Below are 22,996 nucleotides of genomic sequence, written 5' to 3'. Positions count from 1 at the left end.
GTGTGTGTGTGTGTCCTGGCCCTGTGTGTTGAGCCTGGCTCTGCGGGTCACACCGGGGCCTGATTGCCAGCCTGCCATGTTGTGGGTCTGCGCCCTGAGTGGGTGTGCTTGCTCCGGGCGGTGTGCAACGCTGAGTGAAGGGCATTTAAGGGGGGCGGGGGGCTGTCCCTTCCTAGGGAGTGGGTGGTCGTGTGATCCTGCGGGAGTGCTGCAACCAGGCCCGCGCCCCGCTGGATGCCCAGCCGTCCGGCGGCCCAGCGCACAGCCGTTCCCCTCCCGGGATCGGTCCGGGCAAAGGCCGTAGGGCGCGCTTGCCCCAACCCGAGCCCGGAGCCTTGCGTCGGTGTGGGCTGCACTACGCCGGCCTTCTCTCGGCGGCAGCGGCGCTGGGGGGGACTGTTTCCGGGGGTGGGGGTGGGGGTAGGACCGGGGTGGGGGGGGAGCCGATGATGTCAGCGGCGGCGGCGGCTGCGGGGCCGGGCCGGGGCCGGGCGCTGGGGGGGCCGGGGCCGGAGCCGGAGCCGGAGCTGGAGGCGGGCGAAACAGGAGCGGCCGGGGGCGGCCACGGTGATGAGCCGGGCCTGGCGGACGCGGCGCCATCGCAGTCAGGTGGGCCCCGGGCGAACCGGGCAGGGCCAGGGCGGACCGGAGCCAACAGCCGGGCCCCCTCCCCGCTGCCCGGTGCCGCGGGGGCCAGGGTCGCGCCCCGCGCCCGACCGCTACCCTTTGGGGTTGACCTGGGGGCTCAGGGGTCGGGGGCTGGGCCTGGCCCCGCCCCCAGGCGCGCACGGCGCTGGGGGGAAACTAAGGGGCCCCGGTACGGCTTCCGACCCAGAGGCGGCCGGGGGAGGCGCGATCGCTGGGGGCCGGGGAAGGGGCCGCCCTAGCTCCCTATTTGAAAGGTTAATTCTGCAGCCGAGTGTCCCCCTCCCCTTCTGGGGCAGGTTGGGGGTAGGATTGGGCGGGTGTGAGCCCGGGCCGGCGCTGCTTGCTGCTGGGAGGGCGATGGCGTAGGAGCCAGGCAGAGAGGGGGAGGGGTGGGCCGGTGAGCGCCCCAGAGTTAGGGTGTGCGGGGTGCGCAGGACCAGCAGGGGCCCCTAGAGCCGCTGCGCCGTCGGGGCAGGTTTGTGGCTGTGAGTCCTGGAGATTGTGTGTTTCCTGCTGTGTTGTGAGGCAAGGTAAACCTCTCCTTCCTTCGCTCCACTGTTTGTTGGTCTGGCAACCAGGGGTCTGGGTAGGGCCCTGGGCCATAGGGACAGAAAGCCAGATGGTGGGGTGTCCAGTGTTGTGGGGCAGAATTACAACATGTGGCCCTGTGGCTTTGGGTGACAGGTCCACATTCCAACCAAGGTATAATACATGCAGAGTTTGTTAGATGTGGGGTTTTAGGCAGGTTTTATACCAGCATGTGTTTTCTTCTACCTACTCCACATATGAACTATTTATGAACTGTTTTCTGCATAGCTAGCTGGTGTAAGTGCTCTGGACAGCACCAGAGTGCAGGGTGTATGTGCCTATTTGGAGGGGTGGTTGTTTACCTTTAAATTGGAAGGTGTCTTTTCTGGGTCCCATTTCTGTGCTGCTGAGGTGCGGTCCGGTCTTGCTGAGGATGGCCCCACTGGATAGGTTCCTGTGTCTTTGTGATGAGTGAGTTGCTTGGGGGGGCACATCTAGAACTCAGGCACCACCTATCATGTGAGACTTGAGAAACCCTAGGGTGTGTCTCAAGTACTTGTGGAGCAGCTGGCACTGGTGTGAGGGGCTCTGGGTGGAATGTGCAGGTTGTGTTTATGGGATCGTGGGCAGCCTAGTGAGGGGAAGGTTATGTTGTGTGCAACATTCTCTAAGGGATTCTTTTGTGATATTGTTTGTGGGGAGCCTGTCCCTACTGTTGGGCTGGGAGGCGAGCTGTTCAGAAAACACTTGTGGGGAGGGAGGTGGCGTGACAAGGGCATGTGGGCCTCAGCCTCGAGAGATCAGCCGCAAGCTGTGTGTGCGTGCCTGCCTTTTGTGTGTTTAAGTGGCCTTGTGGGGCTGCTGTGGGGCTATGTTAGGAAGAAGGCAGGGAGATAAATATGGGGCAGAGCAAGGGCAGCAGGCGGGAGGCTTGGGTGTCGTCTGGGTGGCCCAGCTAGTCTTGTACAGGGTCTGTGAGCTTTCTTCTCACTGGCCTGCCCAGCGTGTCAGGGTCACTGGGAGGAGAGGCCTGGCGGCTGCAAGGAAACTGAGCTTGGACAGAGTGGCTCCTTGGTCATGTTTACGTAAAGGTCGGGTGTGACTCTTGTCGCTGAAATGGAAAAAAGAAACACAAAGTTTTCAGTCTCCTACCTCCTGCTTCACCCTCTCTCTGCCCCCCTTGCTGGTATCTCTGCTTTTCCATCTCTTCTGTGTCAGTGACGCACACTGGGCAGCTCCTGTGACTGTGGAAGGGTCTGAATTCACTCACTAGGCAGATTCCTCAGAACAGGTTTTCCTCACCTTTGGGGCCTGGGCCCTTTGGTAGATGTGTGTGTGTGTATGGGGTGAATGGTGTGTGTGCTCCCATTGGGAGAGTGGATGTGCATGGAGGGTGGAAGGGCAGGGAAGCATGATGGCTGGGGCCTCCACGGAGGAGTTGCTGGTGCTGTGAGAGGCCTGCACAACAGGTGCAACACTGCTGGGTGGAGGGGAAGGAGGTCTTGCTATAACTGAGGGGTTCTGGCCCTACCGCTTCCTCACTGGCATTTCCCTGAGTGAGCCTCAGTTCCTGATCTGTGAAGTGGGACTAATTGGCTGCCCTGCCTATCTTCCAGCAGGGTTGTAAGCAAGTAGCACATGGGAAATGTACCTGGAAAGTAGCTACAGTTTGGGACTATGCCTATGCCAACAACTGTGAACCCTCTGCCAGTGCTGAGCCCCTGTTGGGGCTTGGCTAATAACAATAGCAGTAAACACGAATTTAGCACTTACTATGTACCAGGCACTATTCTCAGCTTTTACATCTGATCACTCATTTAGCCTTCGCAGTGCCCCATGAAAGTAGGTACTCTAGGCGCCTTTCTTTTTCAGATGAGACATCTGAGGCCCGGAGAAGTAATTTTTCTGAAGCCACTTAGCTAGTAAGAGGTAAAACTGGATTTGAACGCAGGCAGTCAGATTCCAGATCCTGTGCTCTTTTACGCTTTCCTCTGCTGCCCTTCTGAAGCTTTCTGTGGCCTCTCTATGCACACATTTCTCCCCAATTTCTGTATAACTTAGCACCTGCATTTCAGAAGACCCATGTGCTTAGTAACTCAGGGAGTCCTAGCTTGTGGAGTGAGCTAATATCTGCTGCTGGGTGCTGGCCATAGAGGTAAAAAAATACGTTGATGAGCCAAGTGAAGGAGAGATTGTCCTTGTCCTGTGGGTCAGGGAAGGCCAAGAGGAAGATGGCATTTGAGTTCAATCTTAATACTTCAGAGGGTTTTGGAAAAGAGGTTGAGGAAAGGTTGTATTTCTGACAGGAGAACCAGCATAGGCAAAGGCATGGAGGTATGGGATGTGTTGAGGTTGGATAGCACACTGGGTGCTTGAAGGGAGACTAACACAAGGCAGGATTAGAAAGGAAGATTGGAACTAGACCCTTGAATGCCTGGCTGAGGAATTTGAACTTTATTCTGGAGTGAGTGGGGGCCAGTGAAGAGTCTGAGACTAGGAGTAATACTTCCTGAGCTGCGTTAGGGACATTGACCTTCAGTGAGAGGAAGGCTGGATGGTAAGCCTGGAGGCAGGGGAATAGGTGGGAAGCCATGGCCTTGGACCATGCAAGTGTTAACAAGGCCCTGAGCTAGTTTGGGGGCCAGAGGTGGGTTGAAGGGAAGACTTCCAAAGCCATTTTCAAGCTGGACTGCAGATATGACCAGACTTGGTGACTGCTGGATGTGGGGAGCGAAGGAAAGGCCAGAGTCAGACATGACACAGTTAGCACTTAGCACGTGAGACTTTGTGTGGTGACTCCTGCAACCCGCTGGCTGGCCATAGGCCTCTTCAGGGCAGGATCCAGCAGTATGACAGAGGGAAAGACTCAGCATCTGGATTCACACAGGCCTGGATTTGAATTTTGACTGCTGCTCACCAGCTGTGTGACCTTGAGCAAGGTATATCGACCCCTCTGTGAGCCTCAGTTTTCTTATTTGTAAAATTGGGATAATATCAATACCAACTTTGGGTGGTGGTTTGGGGGAAATCATTAAGTAAGGCAATGCATGTAAAGCCCTGGAAGCATATCAGGCAAGGTGTGAGTACCCCAGAAGTGGTCAAGTTGCACCCATCATCCCAGCTCCTGGCCAGCTCAATCCAGCACTGAGGATGGCTTCCTTCCCGACAGACTACAGGCAGACTTTGAAGAAGACAGGTTCATGCATTCACCAAATTAAAAAAACCAAACCTCCTATTACATATTAGGCACTGTTCTAAGCACTGGGGTTAGCAGTGAACAAAGTAGACAAAAATCTCTCCTTCCTGCCCTGGCCAGTGTGGCTCAGTTGGTTGGGCATCATCCTGTGCACTAAAGGGTTGCCAGTTCTGTTCCCGGTCAGAGCACATGTCCAGGTTGCGGACTCAGTCCCTGGTGGGGGACGTGCAGGAGGCAGCCGATTGGTTGATGTTGCCCTATCTCATCGATGTTTCCCTTCCTCTCTCTCTAAAAATCAATAAACTATTTTTAGAAATATCTCCCTCCCTTGGAGGTTACATTCTAGAGGTAAATGAACAATATGTTTTACTAAGTGCCAAAGAGAAAAATACAGTAGGGGAGAGAGATAGGAAGTTTGGAGAGGCAGGGGGTGGCCAGGGAAGGCCTGGGGGGCGGTGATTTTTTAATCTAGGCTTAAATGAGGTGGGGCGGTAAGGCATGAAGCTATCTGAGAAAAGGACATTCTAGGCAGAGGAAACTGCAAGAGGTGGAGTGTGTCTGGTGGCAATGCTTGCATCCCCACCTCAGTCACACCTCTAAGATCACGCACCAGCCAAGAGTAGAGAAACAGTAAAAACAAATAAAAAACTAAAAACCACAGTGCCACCAAACCCACCATGAAGCCTGATTTCGGCCTCTTTTTCCTCACCACTTCCCTCCACCACTTTCTGGAACTAAGTTCCCAGGTGATAATAAGAGCTAGCACTTAGCCTTACTGTGTGCCAGGCACTCTTCTAGGGACTACCAGTTACCCGCTCACTTACTCTTTATGATAACCCTACGAAGTGGGAACTTTTCATTTTCTCCACCTCATAGACAAGGAAACTAAGATACAGAGAGGTTAAGTAGTGCCCAGGGCCACCTAGTTAGTGTCTCCTCCACCTCCCATAAGCCCTTGTAGGGCAGTGGCCAGTGGTGGGGCTGTTGAACTCAGGAGAGCTGGATTCAAACCCTACTTGGTTAGCAATGAGACCAGGGGCAAATCACCTGCTACTATGTTCTCTATACCTGAAAGTGAAGAGTTTATAGAGTATTTACAGCCCTAGCCAGTTTGGCTCAGCAGTTAGAGCATCAGCTTGCAGACTAAAGGGCCTCAGTTTGATTCTGGCCAAGGGCACACACCTTGGTTGCAGGCTCAATCACCGGCCCTGGTCAGGGCACATGCAGGAGGCAAGCAATTGATGTGTCTTTTTCACACCGATGTTTTCTATCTCTCCCACTCTCTGAAAAGCAATGGAAAAAATATCCTCAGATGAGGATTTTTAAAAAGTATTTAAAACCTCAGTTTTCTCATCTGTACAATGGAGTTCATGATAGCCCCTGCCTCACTATGGTCCTTTTGAGTGTTGAGATGTTGCAGATAAAATGCTCTGCTCTCTACTTGGTACATAATAAGTATTTCATAAATGTCAGCTATAAGTACATACCATGATTATGATGATTCTAGGTGATCTCTAAGGGCCAGGCCAGCTTTGGATTTTTCTGATTCTAAGAAGCCTTAGTAGGCCTTGTCCAAGTATCTTGGCAGCCAGCACACAGCCATGCCTCAGCAGGCACCATGCCTATATGGTTGTGCAGGTGGGCAGGCCTGGCCAAGGGAGTGTATGGGGACTGGAATTGAACCTTTGCTTCGCTCACATGTGCAGGGCTACTTCCTGGAGGAAGGGCTCTTTCTCTAATTTTAACATATGGGCTGTTGAAAGAAAAACACAACTGTTTTTCTGTACACTGTGCCCACAATACTTCTGATATCAGGTGTGTGGGTTTTTCCTGCACTGACCAATTCTCTGACACTAGCTGGGTGTCCTACAATTCAATTCAATTCTGACACTAACTACCTGGAGATAATGTCACATCCCACAGGTTAAGGGCTCAGTCTCACAAGACCATCCCCACTTCAGATGCCAGTTGCAAATCCAAGCCTCCTGCACTTCTGACTGGCCAGCTATAAATTGGGGTTTACAGTGACCCCTTCTTCAGATTTGATAAATTGCTAGAATGGCTCCCAGAACTGAGGGAAATACTTATGTTTACTGATTATATAATAAAGAATATAATAATACAGATGAATAGCCATTGAAGAGATATGTAGGACAAGGTCTGGAAGGGTCCTGAGAGCAGGGGCAGAATTCTGTTTCCAGAGTTAGGGTGCACCATCCTCCCAGCATGTGGACGTTTGCCAACCTGGAAGCTCTGTTAGACCCATAGTTTAGGAATTTTTATGGAGGCTTCATCACGTAGGCATGAGTGATCATTAACTCGGTCTCTAGTCCCTCTCCCCTCCCAGAGGTTGGGGGTGGATGGGACTGAAAGTTCCAAGTTTCTTCTTCTTTTTTTTTTTTTTTTAATCTTTACCAGAGGATACTTTTTCCATTGCTTTTCAGAGAGAATGAAAGGGGGAGAGAGAGAAAAAAAAACATTGATGTGAGAGAGACATATCAATGGGTTGCCTCCTACATGTGCCCCGACTAGGGCTGGGGATCAAGCCACTGAGGTACGTGCCCTTGGCCGGAATCGAACCCAGGACCCTTCAGTCTGGTACTCTAACAACTGAGCCAAACTGGCTAGGGCAGTTCCAAGCTTCTAATCATGGCTTGGTCTTTCTGATGACCAGCCCCTACCCGGGAGTCCATAAGCAGTCACCTCACTAGAACAAGAAAATGCTCCTGTCACCTAGAAATTCCAAGGGATTTAGGAGCTTGGTGTCAGGAAGCAGGTCAAAGACCAACTATTAGAACAAAAGATGCTCCTAATGCTCTTATCACTTACGGAATTTCAGGAGTTTTAGGAGCTCTGTGTCTGTTAGGGAAATGAAGACCAAATATATATATTCCTATTATATCACAATATCATAGCTGTAAACAAACCCTTCACCCCGATGTGAAATAGTCAAGAACACAGGCTTTGGAACCAAACTTCCTGGGATCAGACCCCAGCCCTGCTACTAACTGGTCATATAGTATTGGATAAGCTATCTAGCACCTCTTAGCCTCAGTTGGTCACTTTTAAATGGGGAAGCTAACTGCTACTTTTGAGGGTAGTGAAAAGGAAGGAATAAATGAGGTAATGCAAGTAAAGCACTGACTCTTGGGGGTCCCAGTGGGCTTATGGCTGTCATGGGAGGGAGTGCTCCCTTTCCTCACGTCACAACCAGACCCATCTGCAGTCCAGCAACCGACAACGGGGTAGCACTGACCCAGGTATGTGCCTGGCCATTGGGGCTGTTGAACTTGTGCATATCACCCCTGTTTATCACCTTCCTACTTCTCCAGGAGAGGAGTCAGAGCAGTCATTTGGGAAATTGAAATGGACTATGGAGGGAAGGCCTTTTAATCCAGATAATATGATTATGAAATGGGAAAAGAAGGGTTTTTTTTGCAGGGGGTGGGAATCGTATGAGGAACTCCTGATGCAGGACACCTCAGAGAACATGTGTGACCCAAGGCATTCAGAAGAGAGTGCTCCCACGAATGAAGGGCTGACAAGAGGGGCCAAGAGCTCTGTTTTCAGGTCAGCAGGCCTGGCTCTATGAACAGGCCCCGCCTGTTATTATCAGCTCTATGTGACTTTGGCTAAGTCACTGTATGGCTCTTGAACTCAGATCTTCAACTAAAAAATGCAACTCCAAAGCCCTGGCTGTGCCCACGGGGGAGAGAGTGGCTGTGACATGCCTTCTGCACAGTGACTGCCACAGCTCACATTTGGGTTGCCTGCTGTTCTTTTTGGATGAGCTTCCCAGAAAGAGATGAGATACGGGTTGTGTTCTACCCCACATTTTTAAGCCAAAGTCCTAAAGCCCCCAGCTCTCAGATTAAGAAGTGGAGCCTAAGTTTCCTCACCCCAGTCTGGTGGTCTTCCCAGTGCCCTCCAGAGACTGGAACAAGCTGGGCACTTGTGTATGACTTGTGGTCTTTGGTGGTCTCCTGGCACCTGAGCCAGAAATCCCCTCAAAGATTTATGGGTCTGGCACCTGTGAGAGGAGGTCCTCTCCTTATTTGAATATCTAGCAGCTTGGTCCAATAAGAAATCTCAGGCAAAACTATTTTGATACGTAATGAGCCCATTTTTAAAAAGACAATATGCAAATGTTTGATTTCCTTTGAGCTTCAAAATTGGGCCAAAGGGACTTGAGAGCGATCCAATAGGCTTCCCTAGACTTACAGGCCTAAACTGAGCTGCTGTATGTTTGGAGGTAAATTGGGAATATGCAAATTATCTTTTCCTGTACTTCTGTGGGCCAGCAGAACAAGGCTGCAGTAACCTGTGCTATCTCCTAGGTCCAATTGGATATGGCTAAGCGAATAATCTGACAGAGGCTCCTGGGACGGTCAGGGTCTGCAAAGCAGCCCATGTCCTCTTTGACCCTGAGCGCTGAACCACCCCCTAGTTCCTGGGGTCCCTTATGTTCCAGGTCCCTTACTGAGGACATGGTTTGTTTCTTCACAGAGGGAAGAGGCCTGGCAGAAGGGACTTGCTGAGCCACCCCCATTCTGCTCCATGTTGGCTGTGCTCTCAGGTGAGATGGTGAGAGGTCTGCAGCTAGGAAAATTTGGACCTGAAGCAGCAGGCCAGCAAGGACAGCCATTTTGTCCAGGCCACGGAGTCTTGTGAAACAGTCATCAGTAGTTGGGGCTTCCTTCTCCCAGTGGGAAAGAGGTGTCCGTTGCTTATTTCCCTAGTCTGTAACTTTGGAGGCTTTAACCTTTGACCCTCATCAAAACCTGAGGTATCCCTGGCATCTTCCAGCCCAAATGTTTAACATACTGGTGTTGGATGCTGGCCAGATGTGGGTGGTTAAGATTAACCTCTGACTTCTGTGATCAGAAGTTAGCCTTCCACTAGTCTCTGACCAACAACGTCTGACCTCTTCCAGCTCACCTCCCTGATTTTAGAGGTCCCTGCTCTCTGCCCAGCCTCTGAGATCTTCCTCCGGCCTTTTCTTCTCGGTTTAGGCTGGCGCCATGCCCCCCCCAGCAGAGGTGACGGACCCATCCCATGCCCCTGCTGTCCTGCGCCAGCTCAACGAGCAGCGGCTCCGTGGCCTCTTCTGTGACGTCACCCTCATAGCTGGAGATACCAAGTTTCCTGCTCACCGCAGCGTCCTGGCTGCTTCTAGTCCCTTCTTCAGAGAGGCCCTGCTTGCTTCAGCGCCACTGCCCCTCCCACCAGTTATTGGGGGCTCAGCCCCTAACCCTGCCACCACCACAGCTGCCTCCTCCTCTTCCTCCTCGTCCTCCTCTTCCTCTTCTCCTCCTCCAGCCTCACCCCCTGCTTCCTCCCCACCCCGGGTCCTAGAACTGCCAGGGGTCCCAGCAGCTGCCTTCTCTGATGTCCTCAACTTCATCTATAGTGCCCGGCTTGCACTGCCTGATGGCGGAGGGGATGGAGCAGCTGTGGCAGAGATCGGAGCTCTGGGGCGGCGCCTGGGCATCTCTCGCCTACAGGGCCTGGGGGAGGGAGGTGATACCTGGGTACCTCCTGCCCCAGCCCCCATGGCCACTTTGCAGCCTGAAGAGGACAGCTTCAGGCCTGGGCCTAGGCCAGCCAGGGAGTGGGAGAGTGACAGGGCTGAGGCCCAGGCCCCTGATTCGCAGCCCCCCCTGCCCCGACAGTCCTTCCCCTGTCCCCGATGTGGAAAAAGCTTCATCCATCCCAAGAGGCTACAGACCCATGAAGCACAGTGCCGTAGGGGGGCCAGCACTAGGAGCTCTGGCCCTAGTGGCCCCACAGGAGTGGATGCTTCAGCCCTGCCCGCCACAGTGGGCTTCAGAGGTGGCCCAGAGCACGTGGTGAAGGTGGTGGGCGGCCATGTGCTGTATGTGTGCGCGGCCTGTGAGCGTTCCTACGTGACCCTGTCCAGCTTGAAGCGGCACAGCAATGTGCACTCCTGGCGGAGGAAGTATCCCTGCCGCTACTGTGAGAAGGTGTTCGCCCTGGCTGAGTACCGCACCAAGCACGAGGTGTGGCACACGGGGGAGCGCAGGTGAGTGTCGGGGGGGGGGGGGGGGGGGGCGGGGCAGTGGAGTCAACGTGTCCCTGTCCATAAGACATTTCCCCATTCTGTCGTTAGAGCTTAAAAAGAAGGCTTTGTGAGTTAGGCAAGGTGTATGATTATTCCGTTTACAGATGAAACAGCTGAGGCCCAGTGTCTCACAGCTGGGGTGGGGGCATTGAGCTAGGACTGCTGTCCCTCCTGAGGCTGGCAGGGTGGGAATAAGCAGCATGAAAGGAGGGTGAGCAAGTGGCTGAGGGAGTTCTAGGTCTGAGTGGAGGGTAGTAAGTAGAGGGTGTGGGAAGTTGAGGCCCTGACTCAGCTGGCTTTGTCCCTGCCCCGTTTCCTCTGTCCTGGCCCAGGTACCAGTGCATCTTCTGCTGGGAGACCTTTGTCACTTACTATAACCTGAAGACCCACCAGCGAGCCTTCCATGGTATTAGCCCAGGCCTCCTAGCCAGTGAGAAGACACCCAATGGAGGCTATAAGCCCAAGCTCAATACCCTCAAGCTATACCGCCTGCTCCCCATGCGGGCAGCCAAGCGACCCTACAAGACCTACAGCCAGGGAGCCCCCGAGGCTCCTCTTTCTCCAAGCCTCAACACACCGGCCCCTACAGCAATGCCAGCCAGCTCACCACCTGGACCCCCACCTGCCCCAGAGACTGGCCCCCCACCCTCCGTCATCACTTTTGCCCACCCAGCTCCCTCTGTCATTGTTCACGGGGGCAGTAGTAGTGGTGGAGCAGGGAGTGGGCTGGCCAACACAGGCGGGGCCCAAGCTGCCTCGGTCATCACTTACACTGCTCCCCCGAGGCCCCCCAAAAAACGTGAGTACCCCCCTCCTCCCCCAGTGCCTGCACCCATGCCAACCAGCCCAGCCACAGCAGGCAGCCCAGCCACGGCTGCAGGGCCTGCCATGGCCACAGAGGAGGCCAAAGGCCGCAACCTGCGGGCCGGAAGGACTCTGACCTACATGGCCAAGCCAGCTGGTGGGATTGGTGGGGATGGGGGTCCTCCTGCAGGGCCTGGCCGGGGTCCTCAGCTACAGGTGCCACCTCCACTGTGTCAGATCACTGTGCGGATCGGTGAGGAGGCCATTGTGAAGCGCCGCATCTCAGAAACTGACCTGCGTCCTGGGGAACTGAGCGGAGAGGAAGTGGAGGAGAGTGAGGAAGATGAGGACGATGAGGAGGAGGAGGAGGAGGAGGAGGAGGAATCGAAGGCTGCTGGGGAGGACCAGCTCTGGAGGCCCTACTACTCGTACAAGCCCAAGCGCAAGGCTGGAGCTGCAGGCACAGGTGGCAGTGGGGGCAGCGGGGGGCCCAGAGGCCGCAGGCCACCACGCTGGAGACAGAAGCTCGAGCAGAGGAGCTGGGAGGAGACCCCAGCGGCTGAGGGCCCTGGCGGCCGTGCCTGTGGCGAGCGGAGGCACCGCTGCGGGGACTGCGCCCAAACATTTGCTACCCTGAGGAAGCTGCGAAAGCACCAGGAGGCCCACAGTGGGGGCTCCCACAGCTCCCGGAATGGACGGAGGTCTTCCACCCGCTTTGCCTGCCCTCATTGCGCCAAGGTGTGCAAGACAGCAGCCGCCCTGAGCCGCCACGGGCAGAGGCATGCTGCTGAGAGGCCTGGGGGCACGCCCACACCTGTCATTGCCTACTCCAAGGGCAGCACTGGCACCAGACCCGGGGATGTCAAGGAAGAGGCCCCCCAAGAGATGCAAGTCTCCTCATCCAGCGGGGAGGCAGGTGGCGGGAGTGCTGCTGCTGAGGAAGCTTCTGAGATGGCCTCAGTCCAGGACCCTGTCATCTCGGGGGGTGAGGAGCCCCCAGTGGTGGCAGGAGGGGGCACCTATGCATACCCACCTGTGCAGGAATTTCCACTGGCTCTGATTGGAAGCGGCCGGGAACCTGGTGGTGGTAGGGGAAAACCTGGGAGTGAGGGGTCAGTGGGGGCTGGGGAAGGGGACCGAATGGAAGGGATAGGAGCTGCCAAAGTCACCTTCTACCCTGAGCCCTACCCACTCGTCTATGGCCCCCAGCTCCTTGCTGCCTACCCTTACAACTTCAGCAACTTGGCTGCTCTCCCAGTTGCTCTTAACATGGTCCTACCTGATGAGAAGGGTGGGGGGGCCCTTCCTTTCCTACCAGGGGTCTTTGGCTACGCAGTCAACCCTCAAGCAGTACCCCCTACTCCCCCAACTCCACCCCCTCCAACTCTTCCTCCATCAGTCCCCCCTAAGGGAGAAGGGGAATGGGCAGGGGTTGAGGGAACCCAGAAGGGAGATGTGGGGTGAGCTCTGGGTCCAGATCTCCCCTTTCACCAGATGTCACCCTCCCTGAACACCCCCGCCACTACCAGCTCCCTGGCCTCCCTGCCCCTTGGGAGCCTCTCCACACTCTTGTGTGCAGGGACTTAGGGGCTCCTGGAGCTCAGGAGTCAGGCTGCTTTGTGTGAGATTGTAGTTTTCCTATCTCCTGGGAAGGGATCTTTGGTGGTCCCCCTCTCGGTTCTCCTCCAGGGAATGGCCTCCATGAGGGGCAGGGCCAGCTCCCATTCCCTTCTCCAGCCCTTGGGGCAACTGAGCAATATACTTAAATGAATCTCTACTCATGGCCCCCACCAGCTCTGAATGTCTAACCCACCCCCCTGATTCGTATACCTAGGGGGAAACCATCTCTCACCTAATGACCCCCCTTCATTCTGAAGCTGTCTCTAAGCCCTTGCCCAGATGCTTCCCAGCACATTCCATTCTCCATGGCCCAGGGCCTGGACCAGACCATTGTGATACCTGACACCTACCCACCTGGGAGCTTGGCTTTGGATTCTATTCTCCCCATGGTGGATTTATGTGTCCCTTTTTCCTTCACGTTAAGATGCCATGCCTTCCTTGGCTTCTATGCCTTTGGATCTTCCATATTCCTCCTCATACTTCTAGACTCTGGAGATGGCCTCTCCCAATCCAGGTCAAGGAGGTGTTGGGGAGGAGGGCTACCCATCTGTCTCTTTCCCAGCCCAGGGCAGCACCAATCTTGGCTCTCTCTCGACCCCCAAATCCAGTGAGCCCCAGATTCTTCCAAGGCAAAGAGGTGAGTAGATGACACCTCTTTCTGCCTCTTCATATGGCCTCTTCTGGGCTAAACCAGATTTGGGGGCGAGGAGGGAGGAGTTCCATATGGGGTGGGGAAGGATATCTACTTTCTCCCTGTTTTATTCCTGATGGTTTCTCCCAGACTAGACCAAATAGCCAGACAAATAATGGGGGTTGGATGGGTGAGTAAGCCCAAGATTTGCACATGACCTCCCATCCTTACCTTTACCCCCATCTTCCCCAGTATCACTCCCTCACCAATCACTCCAGATGGTTTTGGGGAAACCATACTATTCCCTTGGTGGGCTTTGGGGTATCCCCACCAACTTTCCCTCTACAATAGCACCTTATACCCCATCTTTGATTCAGCTCCCCACACCCAAAGATCCCAGCCTAGGGATGGGGTGCAGGGACCTTAAATAGTCCCTAATCCCTAATTTGCACTAGTTAACCCTGGTCAGGGTCCCTATGTTTCCTTCCAGTGGGTTGTTGGAGAAACATTTGCTCCTAATTCTCTGATAAACTGGGCCTCCCCACTCTGTGATTGGATGAACGTTTCCCATCCCCCCACCTCCCCCTCCAGAAAAACCCAGCTCACAAGGGGAGAGCCAGCTTGGGGGAGCAAATTTGATAAATGGGAATTAGAGAAGTGCAGTTTTAAAAAGGGGGAAAGTTGCTGTCATCAAAATGGCAGCCTTTTTCCCAGCTACTGTTTTCTGGGGCCAAGATGGCTGCCCTCTCAAAAGATGTTGAAAGGGCAAGATCATGGCTTTTAGAGGAAGATGAATTTGGGAGGAGGGACAGGAGCATCCCCCTGCCTCTTATCCTCTCAGACTACACAGAGGGGAGGTTCTTGACAGGCCCCCTGAATGTTAACCATGGAGGAGTGTTGCTCCTTCACTACTCCTCTGTCTCTTTGCACTTTTCTTGGTCTTGGCCACAGTCCGAGTGAAGAGTTTTCCTACTGAATGTACCAAGTTCCAATTTTTATGGGAGAAAAAAAAATTTAAACAGGGAAAAATGCAAAAAAAGAAAAAAATCACTAAAAAGTTCCCACAAATCTTGTTTCTGGCACTTTACAAAAAACTGCGAAAAAAGTACCTAATAAAGAATACATATATCTATATATCTATATCTACACACAAATTATATATATACACACACAGCGGAACCACAAGAGAGACTGAGGAAGGTCTTGGAGGCAGGGGGCAGATGGGATGACAGTCCCCTTATATCCTTAACCTGAACTCCAGAGGCAAAAAGGCACAGGAGATGGAAGGGGTTGAGGATGGACCAGGGAATTTGAATTTCTGCAGGTCAAAATTCTAAGACCATTTTGGGAGGACTGAGATTGTAGACATTTATTTTTTGAAAATATGACTTAGGAAAATAGTTTCCAGAAGTTGGTGGTTCTGGGCTACAAATGAGATTATGGCGAAATGGAGATTAAAAGATAGGGGGAACTTGAATATTGTGAACTTCAGATGTTGGAAATTTGGGGTGTTGCAATTTCATCTTTTGAAAATTACCGTCTTGTCAGTTTGTGCCCTCTTTCCTCATGTTCCCTGGGAAGAAGGGTGATGGTGGAGTGGGAAGGCTACTGGTTCTGTGCCACAGCACGCAAGATTTAGAATTCTACAGACTCTAGTTCTATATGTAGTGAGGACCCAGATTTAGAGAAACTGACCAATATTTATCTCCGCATTTGTGTGTGTGTCCAACTCTCTAGGCCAATAAACCAACAAGACAAACAAACTGTGCTCCGCAGTGGGATGCCAGGTGCAATTATTTGCGTGGCTGGTGGGTCTGGCTGGATAGGGACATGCCGACCTTGTTCCACAGGGATCCTTGGGAGTTGTAGCCCTATTCTCCCTCTTAGGACAACAACCTCCAGCAATTGAGTAGGTATGAGGTACTTCATTGTAACTGCAGCAGCTACGAGGCTCAAGCTGAATTCGGTCTGACCTCCAGGCAGAAACATTAAACTCAGTTCAGTTCGCACAGCCTGCTGGGCACAAGATCTTCATGTCCCAGAAAGGTGTCGCCATAAACCAGGTGCAACCCTTTCTCCAAATTGAAACAGGCACAAAATATGTGATGGCTGTGAGACACAACCACTTTTCTTTTTCCACTCCTAGCCTCCCATTGGCTTCAACTCCTTGTCCCCAGTGCTCTACCCTGTATTTTGTCTAGTGTTACAGAGGGATAGGTAAGTAAAATGAGTGAAGCTAGTCAGGTGGGTGGGAGCTTTGAGGAACTGACCAGGGTGGGCAGCCACTAATGAGCTCTAGCAGGTTGCTGCCAACGGGAATGAGGCCTGGTGTTACTGTAGCTCTTTTTAATTTTTAAGAGAAGCCAGAAATCCAAATTTCTCTGAAATATCCAAATTTTAAAATTAGCTAACTAATTCAAATGTAGAATTTTGCAGGCCAATGCCATGGGCCACACAAAACATAAGTTTACAACCTCTGATACATACTGCATAGTGCTTTTGTTCCCATCTTCTCATATGATCCTTAGAGTAGGGAGCAGATACTATTATTAGCTCCACTGTATAGATTTGGAAACTTAGAACAGTTTAGTAGCCTGTCCAAAATTTGAGTACCAAAGCTGGAACTTGGAAGTTTTTAAAGTATGCTCTCTCCTCATTACAAATACATCCTTTTGGAAATAACCTTTTTCTCTTATCCTAAAGATAATACTTATTTCAAAACATATTAAGTTATAGAACGGTAAAAACAAAGGAAAAATAACCACTAGTCCCAACATGCCATCATAAGTGCTATTAATTGGTGTATTTCCTTCCAGAAAAAAAGTCCCTATTCAACAAATGTTGAGCAGGACATGTGCTAGGTGCTGGAGATATTACAGTACAAGACGCAGTGCCTGCCCTCATAAGGCTTACAGTCTAGTTCTTGTTCTTTGTTCCTTTTTCCTGGAACCTGGGTGTTGATATTCAAAAGAGCTTCTTTAAGAAGCCGAAGAGTAAAAAAGCTAATAGTGCGTTTCTGGTGGGCCCAAGGCTTCCGTACACCCAGCCCCACTTGGGCTCCCGTACACCCAGCCCCACTTGGGCTCTCTCCCGGGAAATGGGATGACTGGATCCCTAGTGAAGGAGTTAAGAGGCAGGAAGGGATAGGGCTCTAGAGCACTGCCGAACTCTCCCGTCAGCTGGCCGAGGACTTGGGTCTTGGCTCTAGGTCCTAAGGAAAGGGGTCGGGCGGGGGCAAGTGGTATGTCGCGTCCAGGAAGATGACGAGGGTCCCAACACTCGTGAAGATGATGAAGGTCCACAGGAAGAGGCGGTCCACTACCATAGCCACAAATTGCCAGTCCTCCTTCAACTGGGGGTAGGCAGAGGAAACTGTCCCTGAGCTCCAGACCCCGGGGAAGGCCACCCCCAAGCCCCCATACCCTGCCCTGGTCCTCCTACCACAGCTCTGAGAAAAAGGCCGACTGCGAAACCAGAGAGCTGAGCTACCCACGGTTGGTGACAGTAAAGAACCAGTCGGAAAGCAGGGGGCGGGACCAAATGAGGGAAGCTTCCAATCAAAAATAAAGAGCGAATAGAGGCGGAGCCTGAGTTTGCGGGTGGAGCCAAGGCCACCACGGCTCTACCCTGCTCCACCCTCTCAGTTCTTACCGAGTCGTGGTCCTCCTGTTCCTGAAGCTGTCGAGCGATGTAACTGATCGAGGAAACGACCTCCCGTAGCTCGGGGGGCAGGCTCACAGCGCGGTTTGGACCATCGATAAATCGCCGTAGATCCAGGGCAGACAGTTCAGGCTGGAACCTGGAAGAGGCGGGACCGTTCGATCACGTCCCGGGTGCAAAGACATTGCCAGCACTCCAACACCCTGCCCCAACACCCCGCCTTCTTTCAGAAGCTTTCAGGCTCCCCGCCACCGGCGATGACCTCGCCAGCCTTCCTTAATTCCTCCCATCCCTATGGCTTAGCGTCCACCTTTCAGCAAAGCGAGCAGCAGAAGGGGTACTACAACTCCCATGATGCTCAACCACAGCATCTTTCGGGAGCTTAGACCGCCTTCCTCTGCACAGTCTTCTGGGAACTGTAGTTCTACCTCTCCTGAGTAGGTTCTACCTGTTGGGTTTGGGGAAGAGAAAATCACTCGAAGGCTTCCGGATGAAATATTCATCTGTTCCCCGACCCCAGCCACTTCCCAGAGACTCCCTGAGGGCTACAGGAGGTGGCTCGAGCTTCTGGTCTCTCTCAGATTTGGGTCTCTTCAGACCCAGGTACAGAGGGAGTTTGTGGATGAAAATCTGCAGAGTAGAAGAAGAGGCATGTTGGACGGGGCGTCTCATGCTTTCAGAAGCAGCCAACTACCCGCACACCACATGCCCATTCCTGAGCATGCGTGTATATGTCCTACAGAGCTACACAGGTAGGGAAATGCAACCACACAGCCTTCAGAGCTCTTAAGTGGGGTTGGGAGGCTTCCTGACTGGAGAGGAAGGTTATGAGGATGAAGAACCAAACCCTGAGAGTGTTTCCCTGGGACCCTGGATGGGTAGTATTGATGAAGAGAGTGTGGGATCTATGAAATGGTAATGATGGGAGGGTAAATTTAATTGTGCAATGTTTCAGCACCCAGCAGGGTTTGGCACTTCAACACTCCATGAACAGTTGTAGTTCTCCCTCAGGTCTGTGAAAGGGAAGGTTGAAGTGGTAGGAGGGAAAAGTCATAACTGGGCAAAAAGCCAAATACTAAGAGCAAGAGGAAGAGATTTTCTTACCTGACGGACCCACAGGGGCATTTGGTGGGTGTGAGGTGAGCGATGGTGTAGGTTGAGAACAACGACGCTAAGGATGACTGAGAAGGTGACGAGGATCATGGTAAACATGAGGTACTTGATAATGATGGGGACAGACAGGGAGGTCTCGGGCACTTTGTCTGCCAGCAGCAGTAGGAACACAGTAAGAGTCAGCAGGGCAAAGATCGAGAGCCCCATCTTCTCTCCTTGGGGGGCAGAGGGTAAGGCAGAAGGATTAGGCTTTGCCAGAAGGCAATCCCCATGGCATATTTGGTGACCATGCTCCCAGCCCACTTTTGGAAGGACAGACTTTTAGAAGGGCCAACTGCATGCAAATGATTCCTATATTTATACCTCCAGGCTGGACTTATTCCCTTAAACTCCAGACTTACATTCACCTGCCAACTTAATCGCTCCACTTGGATGTCCAATAGACATCTGAAACTTAACATGTCTAAAAACAAATTCCCTCATCACCAACCCCTTCCATAGTCTTCCCCATTTCATAAATAACTTCATCTTTCCTGTGGCACAGGCCAAAACCCTTTGAGTCATTTTCAGCTCTCCTCTTTCTCTCATCCCATATCTGATTCATAGAAACCCTAACGGCTCTACCTTCAAAATATATCCTGAAACTGATGACTTATCACATCTACCCTTACCACTCTGCTATAAACCACCCTTACCTCAGGTCTGAGTTATTATAAAGGCCTCTTTGCTTCATCCTTTGCCCCTCCCCCTCCCTCTTAACAGAACAGCCAGATTTATCTTGTTAAAATGTAAATCAGATCCTATCATTAAAAGTTAACAAAGTATATAAGAATATATATGCCAGGTGGTTGGTTATTCCTGTGGCATACAACAGGCACTGCAAACTTCATGGAAGGTATTGAAATAAATAACTTTTATGGTCTGCTCTACTTTAGTCCTATAATATTTGGTTCCAAGATTTGCCTTGCTCCAGGAGGAAGTAAAAGTCACATTTGGAAGTATGTTCTCGAGCTGCATCACACTCCTTCCCTAGGTAGAAAGAGGACTTGATTTCAAAGAGAAGGAAAGCATATTTTGAATACCAGGAGTTAAGGGTATCAGTCTGAATCAGATTGGCACTAACCAAGGTTGAAATAGCAACACTGCCTCTCCTAACTGTGTAATGTCAGACAAATGACTTAAACTCGCTCAGCCTCTTTATCCTGCTCTGTAAAATAGGAAGACGAAGAAGTACTTACCTCACAGAGTTGTTGTAAAGGTTAGAATCGAGTTAATATTTGTAATGTGTTAATTGTATTACTGCACAGCCACTGCTCAAAAATAGCAAAGACAATACCACCACCTACATAGAATTTACTGGGTCCCAGGCATAGTTCAATTAACTCAGTTGATCCTCAAAATAATCCTATTCTGTAGGAGCAATAATCGTCCTCATTTCTAGATTACAAATGAGACACATAGAGATTAAGGAATTTGCACAAGATTACTCCAACTACATTGTGCTGCCTCCTAGAGAAATGTTGGCTATTATTTCCAAGGAAAATGGGACTTTAAGAGACAAGTAGGTGTCTAAAAAGTGAGGCAAAGAGGATGCAAGGAATAAGGACAGGGAAAAGGAGAGTTGTCTAAACCTGGGATCTTGTTGGTCAGAGGAGTGGAGGTTGCAAGGATGAGATACTAGGATTCTGAAGAGTTCAGAAATTACTGGGTGGAAAGAAATGGGCAGCAGAAGACAGGCAGAGCCTGAGGCTGGAGGTAAAATCTGGATCCAGATGAAAAGGCTCTGGTTGAAGAGAAAACCTGAGTGAGATTGCTGAAGTACAATCCATGATGGCTTGACTTGGCAGAAAAACCTTGCCTGGATTAAGGGTGGAGAGGTGGAAGCTGAGCTCTTAGTAAAAAGGAGGGCTGGGCCCCCTTTACCCCTTACCTGCGTCTGGCGGCAGGTAGAAGACGAAGATGGCCAGGAGAGTGATGAGGATGCAGGGGGCAATGACGTTGACCAGGTAGAAGAGAGGCTTCCGGCGAATGATGAGGTAGAAGGTGACTTCTTCATGCTGTCCTTCCCCCACTCCCCTAGGATCCACCGGAGGCCGGATTAGCCGAGAAGGCTTGTGGATAATTTCCCATTGGCCATTTTCTTGGTGGAGGGGAAGAACAGGAGAAGGAGACACAGATGTGGGACCTGGTCCTTGTTGGTGCCGGATATGGCTTGCTCTGCCCCATTCTAGAGCAGAGGAGGCTGATGTGATAAGGGGCTAGCTGTGGACACTAGGCTGGACAGCCCATCACTAATAAACTTAAATAAGTCTTAATTTCCATATTTGCAAAATGCAGATAGTCATACGTATCTTGCTGACACCACAGGGTTGTATTGGCATTGCTGTTATTTATCAGCCTGTTAGAAACTGGAAGCCATAAAACCCATAGATGTGGGAGCCAGGGCCACTCACCAATGAAGGTCCCTTCATGAATATGGACTTCCTGCTGTTCCTGTCCATCTGGATCCAAGCCAGTGTCCAGGCTGACCTCTGAGCTGTCATAGCTGTAGGAACTGAACACCATGGTGCAGTTCTGCCAGTCAAAGGGAAAGTAGGTGACCTGAATGGAAGGAGGAGTCATTAGAACTGGCAGAGAACTGGTCGGGGCTGGGGAAGTTAGGGAGGTCACAGGGCAGATAGGGATCATAGGATATGGAGCACCAGGGAGATGGGGGCCACCAGGAGAGGTCACAGGGAAGTGGGGGTCACCAACGAATTGGAAGGTTATTAGGGGAGGCCAGGACCAATGGAGGGGAGTTACTGAGGAAAAAAGGAAGTCAATGAAAGTGAGCAGAGAAGATGAAACAATGGAAAATCAGGAGGGCAAGAGAAATGTGAGGATCAGGGGGATTAATGGAGAAGGGACGGGAGTCAGGGTATCTGAGGAGGGGGAGGATTTCTAAGAGCGCCTTGAGTGTCCCAGGTGGAGCCCAGAGACCTGGATGCTGCAGCTACTGCGATAGATGCCAGGGGGCTGCCAGCGTACGGAGCCGTCGGAGGCTACCACGACGTTAATGTCCAGAGCGACATCAAAATTTCCGTCGTTGCTGCAGGGAAGGTATCTGCTCACCTGGGATCAGGCCCCGCCCTCCGAATGCCCCGCCCTTCCAGAGGCCTCGCCCACCCCCAGTCCTGGGAAGATCCTACTTGTTTAGCAGCACCACATCTGGAAGCCACACGGATTTAGCCGTGATGCGGAGTAAATCGATGTCCTCGTACTCTGCGGGGTCCCAGCTCAGCCTGTAGTCAGTCCACTCCTAGGGAAGCAGAGGCTGAGGGCGGCTGTTAGGGGCTGGAGGCCGGGAGGCAATTGGGATGCCCGAAGGAAGCGGGCAGTGCGTGCAGGGGTGGAGAGCAACACGGACCGGGCTGGGATTCTGGAGGCCGGGGGTTCTGATTCCCGCTCCACCTGCACTTGCTCGGACTCCATCAGCTAATCTACCCTTTCCTCGCAACGGGCCCCAATTTTTTAGTCTGTAACAACGAAGATGTTGCATTAGCTATCGTCTAAAACAGTGGCTTTCAAACTGCAATTCGGGACCCTTTCCTGGGTCAGGAATCAAATTAGGGGCTCCAAACCAGTGTTTTAAAAAAATTAGAATGAAAAATAAATGAAGTACAACTCCCGTAGTAAAGATGGGTATTGTTTCCTGAAGCTCCTGTTTCAGTTATAAATGTGTTTTGAGTTTGTGATGCAAAAAGTAGTTTTGACTGGGCCGAACATTAGAGGAAATTTGTAACGGCAGCGGGACACCCTTTCCCACCCCGTGGGGCCTCCGTACCAGGTCTAAGTACACCTTTGTGCTCATCTCCTCATCCTTCTCGTTCTAGAAGGGAAAAGTTTAAAAGGTAGAGGTTATGTAAGTGGAGAGAAATGGGGGATTCGACGGGTCAAGCTCTCCCTGGAAACTCCACCCTTTTTCTGAGTCCCACCCTCCTGATCCAAGCCCCGCCTCTACCTCGGAGCTCCCCGCAGTCGGTAATGTCAGTCTATGCCTCTACGAGTCCCGCCCCGGGCGGGCCCCACCCACTGCTAGAAATTCACCCAGCGCCGTTGGTGACTGACGCTGTCCCGCCCCAAGCTCCGCTCCAGCCCGTGACCCCGCCTCAAGTCAGTCCATCAGGCCCAGTTCCACTTCAAGGTTCGTCCCCAGGCAGGTTCATCACCGTTCCCGGTTCTGCCCCTGGCCGAACCTGCCGGTGGTGCAGCTCTCAGCCTGGTCCCGCCCCAGTCGTCCCGGGGTCCCGCTGTACCTAAAGCCACGCCCCCGCCCGCGTGCGCCCTCACCAGGCTGATGAGTTGCGCCAGTCGGAGACCAACGCTGACCCTGACGCGGTCTCCGACCTCCTTCGCCGGCCGCACCGAGCTATCATAGCCCGAGAAAAGTTTCTCGCGAAGCCGGCCTTCTGCCTCCGAGCCGCGGGCGCCTGGAGGAGAGGCACTAAGTGAAGCCATGGTGCTCGGCCACGACCTCTGGCCCTGTCACTGGCCCTTTGAGGCCCAGACTTACCCGGGGCGAGCGACGCCCCCAGCGCCCCCAGCAACAGCAGCAGCAGCGCTCCTGGGGTCATAGCCCGGCCGCTTTCAGTGAGTTCGCTCGGTGAGCCGCCAGGACGGCCAGCGCAGGGGAAGTGACGAGACGCCCAAGAATGTGCACCTGTTGTTGGGGGGC

At 52.4% G+C, this 22,996-nt stretch overlaps 2 protein-coding genes across 6 annotated transcripts; one reads left to right on the top strand and one right to left on the bottom strand.

Moving 5' to 3' along the window:
• Positions 1–501: 501 nt before the first annotated feature.
• Positions 502–12,729, top strand: ZBTB4 (zinc finger and BTB domain containing 4). Of its 2 annotated transcripts, none has more exons than XM_081115660.1 (4): positions 502–609; positions 8,879–8,948; positions 9,385–10,415; positions 10,787–12,729. In XM_081115660.1, exons 3-4 carry the CDS (start codon positions 9,394–9,396, stop codon positions 12,720–12,722), a joined length of 2,958 nt encoding a protein of 985 aa, XP_080971786.1. In that variant the 5' UTR covers positions 502–609; positions 8,879–8,948; positions 9,385–9,393; the 3' UTR covers positions 12,723–12,729. The 2 variants fall into 2 exon arrangements, with proteins under 2 accessions (XP_080971786.1, XP_080971787.1); XM_081115661.1 differs by lacking the exon at positions 502–609 and adding an exon at positions 4,014–4,115.
• On the bottom strand, positions 1,194–22,943 carry CHRNB1 (cholinergic receptor nicotinic beta 1 subunit). 4 transcript variants are annotated; one of them, XM_081115663.1, is made up of 11 exons: positions 22,835–22,936; positions 22,612–22,751; positions 22,106–22,150; positions 21,471–21,580; positions 21,262–21,370; positions 20,736–20,883; positions 20,213–20,422; positions 18,274–18,497; positions 17,618–17,799; positions 17,161–17,308; positions 1,194–2,287 (listed from the first exon to the last, which is right to left on the bottom strand). In XM_081115663.1, the coding sequence occupies exons 1-11, from the start codon at positions 22,893–22,895 to the stop codon at positions 2,258–2,260; spliced, it is 1,407 nt and encodes a 468-aa protein (XP_080971789.1). In that variant the 5' UTR covers positions 22,896–22,936; the 3' UTR covers positions 1,194–2,257. The 4 variants fall into 4 exon arrangements, with proteins under 4 accessions (XP_080971789.1, XP_080971791.1, XP_080971788.1 ...); XM_081115662.1 differs by lacking the exon at positions 1,194–2,287 and adding an exon at positions 16,295–16,861 and having other exon boundaries at positions 22,835–22,943; XM_081115664.1 differs by lacking the exon at positions 1,194–2,287 and adding an exon at positions 16,512–16,861 and having other exon boundaries at positions 18,274–18,350.
• Positions 22,944–22,996: the final 53 nt, after the last annotated feature.

This window comes from Miniopterus schreibersii, assembly GCF_964146895.1.
Source record: "Miniopterus schreibersii genome assembly, chromosome: 16".
Classification (NCBI taxonomy): domain Eukaryota; kingdom Metazoa; phylum Chordata; class Mammalia; order Chiroptera; family Miniopteridae; genus Miniopterus; species Miniopterus schreibersii.
The sequence above is the reverse complement of the archived record's forward strand: the minus strand, read 5'-3'. Positions and strand labels throughout refer to the sequence as shown.